This window comes from Carassius auratus, chromosome 32, assembly GCF_003368295.1.
Source record: "Carassius auratus strain Wakin chromosome 32, ASM336829v1, whole genome shotgun sequence".
NCBI lineage: Eukaryota > Metazoa > Chordata > Actinopteri > Cypriniformes > Cyprinidae > Carassius > Carassius auratus.
This window is the reverse complement of record NC_039274.1, coordinates 12777802-12786237: the sequence shown is the minus strand read 5'-3', so window position 1 is coordinate 12786237 and position 8436 is coordinate 12777802. Positions and strand designations below refer to the sequence as shown.

Here is an 8436-nt window from a genome sequence, read left to right as displayed (position 1 = left end):
TTGAGGGTGAGTAAATCATGGAATAATTTACATTTTTGGGTGAAATAACCCTTTAAGTGTAAGACATCTGCCTCTTTTGCCAACTTTCAACCAATTAGGTCCTGATTTCTTTAAGGGGAGGTTCTATGGGTGGTAAATGTACAGTTTTTTTTCTTCTGATCTTTAGCTCTAATGGACAAAATAAGCTCAATTTACATATAAAGCATTCAGAGACTACAGAATACATGGAGAGTATTAGATTTCGTTTTTGCTCTAACAGCAGTAAAAACCAGCTGAACACTTAAAGTGTTTGGTACATTTTTCATTTTCAAACCAAACCAGTCTTCAGCAGGCAAAGTTTAAATTCCATCTGGCTAGTGCACATTATGTTTACATGTGAGACCAGTAAGTGAAGAGTAGTTGGTCTTTTGTAACTGTTCGGACTGTTTGAGCGTGTGTAAACCACGAAAGCAATGCCAACATTAAAGGTGACAGCTACCTCTCAGACAAATTAATTTAATGGAAAAACTTTTATAGGCAAAGAAAAGAAAAAGAAGAACACTAGTAGTGAGAGTGATGAGTTAAACTCTTCATCATCTTCATCATCTTCCTCCCTCCCTTCATCTTCATCGGAAGATGGAAGATGCAGCAAAAAAAAAAAATCCAAAAAGAAGAGAACCCAAAAGAACAGGTCAAGATCTGCATTCTCTAGTTCTGCAGTGAGAGGTAAATTCAAAAGACACTTATTAATTTGAATTTATTCTTGATGAAGATGATTTCGCCTGATGTTTTCATAGGCAGAGCGTGTGTAGGAAGGCTGGGGAAGGCTTATTCGTTCCACCACAGCAAAAATGCTGGCAGCAACAACACTGTAGCCAGTATAAAAGTTATGCCTTCTTTCTTCGTGTATACATTTGGGCGGCGTTATGAAACTCTTTCTTATGAAACTCATTTTAGTAGGCGTGGCTGAGCGTTAGCGTTTATAAAGAATATAAAGAATCTCTTTGGGTTTTAGACTTTGAGCTTTGTAACTCAGCAGGTCTTATACATGCAGAAACAGTTACATAACACACTAAAGAAAAATGAAAATCATTTGACCCCTTTAAGTTAAAATACCCTCACCATAAATATAGAAGTTATCCAAAGGTAAAAGAGGAAAAAACACACTCTAAAGATGTCTTTCCATGAATTTATTAGTACCATGTCTTCAGTGTTGGGGAGTAACTAGTTACATGTAACGGCGTTACGTAATTTAATTACAAAATTAATGTAACTGTAATTAGTTACAGTTACTAAGAAAAAATGAGTAATTAAATTACAGTTACTTATGAAATTTTTAACGATTACAAAGGGGATTACATTTGAATATTTACACACATCCACATACAGATTTAACTGATTTATTTCCAAAATTGCACTGACTATTCTGAGACATACCGCCCTAATAATTTCCGGGATGTGGAAACACAGTCTGCTTCGTAGAATCCAGTCAAAACTAACGCGGACGGAATATGCCTCATTTTGGATGACTAAAATCTAAAGTAGGTCAGTACACTTGAATCAAAACATGACATGGACTAGTGTCTGTGAATATTAAGTCCTAAAAATAATGCAATATGTGACTCCTGCACGTTCTGCGTGTCTGGAAATCAGGCGCGGACTGGACACCGGGAGAAACGGGACAATTCCCGGTGGCGTGGCAGCCGATTTGGCCCGCTATTTTAATGTCATTATTGTATAATTGCCTGCCGAATGTAGGCTGCTAAAGCGATCATTTGCGAATCCGCCATTTGATAATTAAATCTCTAATAAGTCATGAAGTGTTAGTCGTGACCGCGCGCTCTCCGCGCCTACGCCAAATGGTTTGGATCAGACTCAATGTAATCAATGCGAGAGAGAGAGAGAGAGAGAGAGAGAGAGAGAGAGAGAGAGAGAGAGAGAGAGAGAGAGAGAGAGAGAATAGAGTGGACCATGGAAGCGCACAGCTGGAGCAGAGAAGAAGAACTACTGTTCAGGGTTTCAGGTCGGTTTCATCTGTACAGATGCTTTTTTTTTTTTTTTTTTTTTATTTAATCAAGCAGCAGCACGTTGCTCAAGCGTCATCGCTCAAAATACTATATAAAGGACATCATTATTATCTGTTGTAATGTTACAGTAGTAATTTAGCTGAAAAAAAATCAGATTTTTTGGGGTAAGCTAGGACAGACAACAACACACCCCTTACGAAAATTAACGTTTTATTATCTTACTACAAATCCAGAGAAAATGGTTACTATTGTTTAACTGTGATAACCAAAAATGTTAAATTATTTTACAAATTTATTTGTTTAAAAATAAATACAAATCCATTTGCAAAACAAAACATGGTTATTTTACTTTTATATAGGCTAATAAAAGCATGGTCAATTTTTGTAAGGGAAAAACATGACTCGTGTACAGTATGAGGATTTTTCTATAAAGATATTGTAGTATTGTAGAGTATTGTATTGTAAAGTATAGTTTTGTTCAATCTTGAGTATTAAAGTCATAAGAGAGATGGATAACGGGGAAAAATAAAGAGACTGAAGAGAAAATGGAAGTGAAGGTGCAGTTCAGGAGAGAACTTTTAATTATTTTGCATGTCCCCAAATTAAAGATTTAAAACTTTTTTATGCCAGGTCCATACAAAAAATAGTTTTGTCCATGAATTTGTGTGTATGAGTTTGAATTTTCCAGTCTGAATTTTTTCCCAGTCCACACCTCCTGTAAATTAATGGCAAAGACATGGTTTCATCTACTACACATAGGCCTACTGAAGCTCGCAGTGTTTTCAACCTCTGCCACCTCAATATAGGAGTACACCAGCACATAAACATAATTTCTAGAACTGCTCTGTCACTTCATGCATTTTACTTGTTTTGAGAAAACTATCATCATATCATATACTGTCACGGATCCGCCAGGTCCTACCACACACATTCCTCATTTCCCAAGATCACATTCACCTGAATTCTGATTTACCACACCTGGCACTCCCAATCAAGACAGCACCATAAATATCAGCCACTCTCACTCAGCCACCGTCCGGTCTCGTCTCTACTGGCATACTCTAATGCTTGCGACTTCTCCTAACCCATATCTATTTCTGTTTACACAGAACCGCTTGACCTTCATCTTCCTCGAGGAATCCACCATTGGCAAACCATCCATTGTGTGCACTGAACTCATATCCGTGATCGACTACCATTCATCTCACCTTCACTCTACTTTAAACATCACTTCAATAAACTTGTCATCTGTATTGCAGTTCTGTCTCCGTAGTCCTCTGTCCCTGACAGAAGACCGGACCCACACCGAAGATGTCTCAACAAGACACATTTCAACAACTTGTGGACACGCTACGGGCAGAACTGCTACAAACACTGTCCACATCAACTACCAACCAGGCTACCGCTACCGCAGTCCCAATGGCCAATCCTAAACCGTATTCTGGTGAGGCGAATGAGTGCAAAGGATTCCTTTTGCAATGTGAACTTATTTTTGAGATGCAACCTAACCGTTTCCCCACAGACCGCAGCAAAATAGCATTTATGCTTTCTTTACTTGCCGGAAAGGCGCTACAGTGGGCTGTTTCAATCCGGGAACAGAATGGACCAGTTCTCCTCTCCTATCGCGCTTTTCATGAACATTTTCTGGAGGTATTTGGATATTCCGAAAGTGATAATTCAGTCTGTGATGAGCTGTATAATATTCAACAGGGGAAAACTTCGGCGGCAGAGTACTCCCTTCGATTCCGCACGCTAGCGGCTGCTAGTGGATGGGATGAACGGGCGCTCATTACCACCTACCGAAACGGTTTAAATGCAGAACTTCGTCTCCAATTATCAGCGTTTGATGATACCATCGGATTAGAACGATTCATCCAGAGAGGATGGTATCTTGCCGAACATCTCAAACTGCACTCACTCGCCCACCAGAACCGCTGTCTCCAGGACCAGAACCCATGCAGTTGGATTCCACCCGCATTCCACTGTCAGAGCGTCAACGTCGCATCACACAGGGACTCTGCCTATATTGTGCTAACCATGAACATCATATTACTGATTGTCCTGTCCGCCCATCACGAACCCTGGTGAGTACGATTTAACCAGAAAAGCACATTTATACACCCCTGTCTGCTAAGGTTAAACTGTCTCTTCACCATATGTCGGTTATAGTCACGGCCCTCCTTGACTCTGGTTCGGCGGGTAACTTCATCTCCGCAAAACTCTGCAAACAATTTAACATCAAGAAGGAACCCATCACACCGAAACTAAGAGCACAATCCATCACTGGAACACCACTCAACCGGTCATACATCAAACATAAAACTTGTGAGTTCACTCTGACAGTGGGTGTCCTGCATCGAGAAACCATCAAACTACTGGTCCTGGAGAATTCCACCGCCGACGTAATTTTGGGAAGACCATGGTTAATGGAACATCACCCGGAGCTCTCTTGGGACACTGGAGAGGTGAAACGTTGGGGTGATAACTGCTTCCCACATTGCTTCCCTGAAAGACCTCAACCCCATGCACGTCCAGTAAGTGTTAAACTTCACAGCACAACCATTGAAAGTCCTAAAGAAACTGTCTCTGTACAAATCCCTCAGGAGTACTCAGATTACAAGGATGTCTTCTGTCCCAAGAGAGCTTCACGGTTACCACCTCACCGGCCTTGGGACTGCGCGATTGACCTCCTTCCGGGTGAACCAGTGCCTAAAGGTAAAATCTATTCCCTCACTCTTCCAGAACAAGAAGCCATGAATAAATACATCTCCGAAGCCTTGGAACAAGGGTACATATGTCCATCGACATCCCCTGCTGCTTCTTCATTCTTCTTTGTGACGAAGAAGGATGGAGGTCTCCGCCCCTGTATAGACTATCGCAAACTTAACAACATCACCCGTAAGTTCCGGTATCCCCTTCCTCTCGTCCCATCAGCACTAGAACAGCTCCGTGGAGCAAGTATCTTCACAAAACTAGAATTACGTAGTGCATACAATTTGATCCGAATAAGAGCTGGAGATGAATGGAAAACTGCTTTTGTAACTCCTACTGGCCACTGGGAATATCTCGTAATGCCATATGGTCTAGTCAATGCTCCTTCAGTCTTCCAGGATTTCATGCACACAATATTCAGAGATTTGCTAAATGATTCAGTGATAGTGTACATCGATGATATCCTCATCTACTCTAAAGACTTTGAGACCCATGTGTTACAGGTTCGAGAAGTGCTGGAAAGATTAAGAGAACACTCACTCTTTGCCAAAGCAGAAAAATGCGAATTCCACAAATCTGAGATCAAGTTCCTTGGATACGATGTCTCCAACCACGGAGTGAGTATGGACGAGAGGAAGGTGGCAACAATCAAGACCTGGCCGAAACCCTCCACAGTCAAAGAGCTACAAAAATTTCTAGGATTTGCCAACTTCTACAGAAGGTTCATTCAGAATTACAGCGTGATTGTGGCTCCACTCACATGCTTTAAAGGGTGCTTCCAAACAGTTGAAATGGAGCGAAGAGGCTGAACAAGCATTCACTCAACTCAAATCCGCTTTCTGTCAAGCTCCCATACTTGTTCACCCAGACCCCAACAAACTATTCACCATGGAGGTAGATGCATCTTCTACAGGGGTAGGAGCCGTCCTTTCCCAGCGGCAGGGGACCCCAGCTCGTCTCCATCCTTGTGCCTACTATTCTCACAAGTTCAACCCGGCGGAGAAAAATTACAATATCGGCGACCGTGAACTACTGGCCATCAAACTGGCCTTAGAAGAATGGCGACATTGGCTCGAGGGTTCTCGCCACCCCTTTACAGTATTAACGGATCACAAAAACCTCCAGTACCTCCGAGAAGCAAAAAGACTGAACCCTCGACAAGCCAGGTGGGCACTTTTCTTTACACGTTTCAATTTCACCATCTCATACCGTCCAGGGTCAAAAAACTATAAAGCTGACGCACTGTCCAGAATTTTCTCACCAGAAGAAGATACCTCACCGCCTGAAACCATCCTTCCTAAGAAAATCTTTGTCTGCCCTATTGAGTGGCACGAAGACGACATCATCCCTGACACTGCCACCACTCCGCCAGGTTGCCCAGCAGGATTGACGTATGTACCCTTACAACACCGCACACCTCTCATCACCAAGGCCCACACCTCTCTGGGTACTGGTCATCCCGGCACACAGCAAACCCTCTCGCTGCTAAAACATCGCTTCTGGTGGCCCAACATGGCTGAAGACATCAGAAGGTTCGTGAGGGGGTGCAAGGACTGTGCCATGGCTAAAACACCCAAACATCTTCCTCATGGTAAATTACGACCTCTTCCTGTTCCACAACGACCATGGTCACATCTTGGAGTGGACTTTGCTACAGACCTCCCTGCATCACAAGGTAACACTTGCATTTTCCAAAATGCTGAGACTGATACCTTTGAAAGGTTTACCCACAGCTATGGAAACTGCGGAATGTCTTTTCCAACACGTCTTCAGATACTTTGGCATCCCAGAGAATATAGTTTCGGACAGAGGAACACAATTTACCTCCAGAGTATGGAAAGCGTTCTTCAAACTCCTTGATGTGACTGTGAGTTTATCATCTGGGTATCATCCTCAAACAAACGGACAAACAGAACGCAAAGTCCAAGAGGTTTGTCGCTTCCTCCGAACCTTCTGCCACAGCCACCAGAACTCTTGGAGCCAGTTTCTACCATGGGCCGAGTACGCACAGAATTCCTTACGACAACTCACCACAGGTCTCACCCCTTTCCAGTGCGTACTCGGTTACCAACCCCCCATGTTTCCATGGACCGAAGAACCATGTGAAGTCCCTTCCGTCCAGCACTGGTTCCAAGAGAGCGAGAGGGTCTGGGACTCAGCACACCATCATCTCCAAGCAGCCATCCGACACCATCAACAACAGGCTGATGCCAGGCGAGCCCCAACGCCCAATTTCAAGGTTGGGGACAAGGTTTGGCTCTCCACACGATACATCCGTCTCCGTTTACCTTGTAAAAAGCTGAGTCCCAAATACATTGGACCATTTAAAATCATCAAGGAGGTCAATCCGGTAGCCTTTCAATTACGTCTCCCACCCCAATACAGGATTCACCCAGTCTTCCACACATCCCAGTTAAAACATTATTACTCACCTGTCTCTTCTGTTCCCCCCACAGGACCTGGTGAAGAGGCCCCCCCTCTGGATGAGGACAATAACATCTACACGGTCAAAGAAATCCTGGACTCCAGACGTCGAGGTGGGCGACTAGAATACCTTGTAGATTGGGAGGGATTTGGACCTGAAGAACGAGCCTGGGTACCTCGAGATGACATCTTGGATCCCGAACTTCTACGAGAGTTTCACCACACTCATCCAAATAAACCTGCTCCGAGGCCCAGAGGTCGCCCCCCTTGACGTCAGCGGAACCCACGGTCCTCAGGAGCGGACCATCTGGGGGGGGGGGTATTACTGTCACGGATCCGCCAGGTCCTACCACACACATTCCTCATTTCCCAAGATCACATTCACCTGAATTCTGAATTACCACACCTGGCACTCCCAATCAAGACAGCACCATAAATATCAGACACTCTCACTCAGCCACCGTCCGGTCTCGTCTCTACTGGCATACTCTAATGCTTGCGACTTCTCCTGACCCATATCTATTTCTGTTTACACAGAACCGCTTGACCTTCATCTTCCTCGAGGAATCCACCATTGGCAAACCATCCATTGTGTGCACTGAACTCATATCCGTGATCGACTACCATTCATCTCACCTTCACTCTACTTTAAACATCACTTCAATAAACTTGTCATCTGTATTGCAGTTCTGTCTCCGTAGTCCTCTGTCCCTGACATATACAAAGAGACAGCAGTTTTAAAAAAAACACCAATGTTTCAGGAGTTTATTTTACAGAATATGACACATGCTTATTAGATAACTGTATTTGAGTTCATGTATATGCTTTTATTTATTATTATTTAATTTTCACAAATTTAGAAAAGTAATCAAAAAGTACTCAAAAGTAATGAGTTACATTACTTTAATAAAGTAATTGAAAAAGTTACACTACTATTACATTTTAAACAGGGTAACTTGTAATCTGTAACCTATTACATTTCCAAAGTAACCTTCCCAACACTGCATGTCTTACACAGATGCATTTCAGCCTAAGCCATCATCAGTGTGTCACAAATTTATGAAACGATATCTTGAGAATGTGGTTTTTCCTCTTTTACCTTTGGATAACTTTTTTAGTACTCGCACCCATTAAACGACTTGGGAGTTGAGCGTGCCTTCTCCACTATAATTCAAGGCTAAATAAAATATTAATTGTACAGTCAGCTTAATTGATTAACATAATTTTGTGAGATTGCAATTAATTAAGATGAGTGACAGATTTATGATAATAAAGTGAGTGCTTTTATGTACAC

General features: G+C 42.7%; 1 protein-coding gene across 1 annotated transcript; it reads left to right on the top strand.

The window, feature by feature from the left end:
• Nucleotides 1–6468: 6468 nt before the first annotated feature.
• On the top strand, nucleotides 6469–7433 carry LOC113051614 (uncharacterized). Its single transcript, XM_026215509.1, has one exon. It carries the CDS (start codon nucleotides 6796–6798, stop codon nucleotides 7411–7413), a length of 618 nt encoding a protein of 205 aa, XP_026071294.1. The 5' UTR covers nucleotides 6469–6795; the 3' UTR covers nucleotides 7414–7433.
• Nucleotides 7434–8436: the final 1003 nt, after the last annotated feature.

Excerpts from the sequence above, each read along its gene's own strand:
- LOC113051614 (XM_026215509.1), top strand. The coding sequence starts at position 6,796 with ATGTTTCCATGGACCGAAGAACCATGTGAAGTCCCTTCCGTCCAGCAC.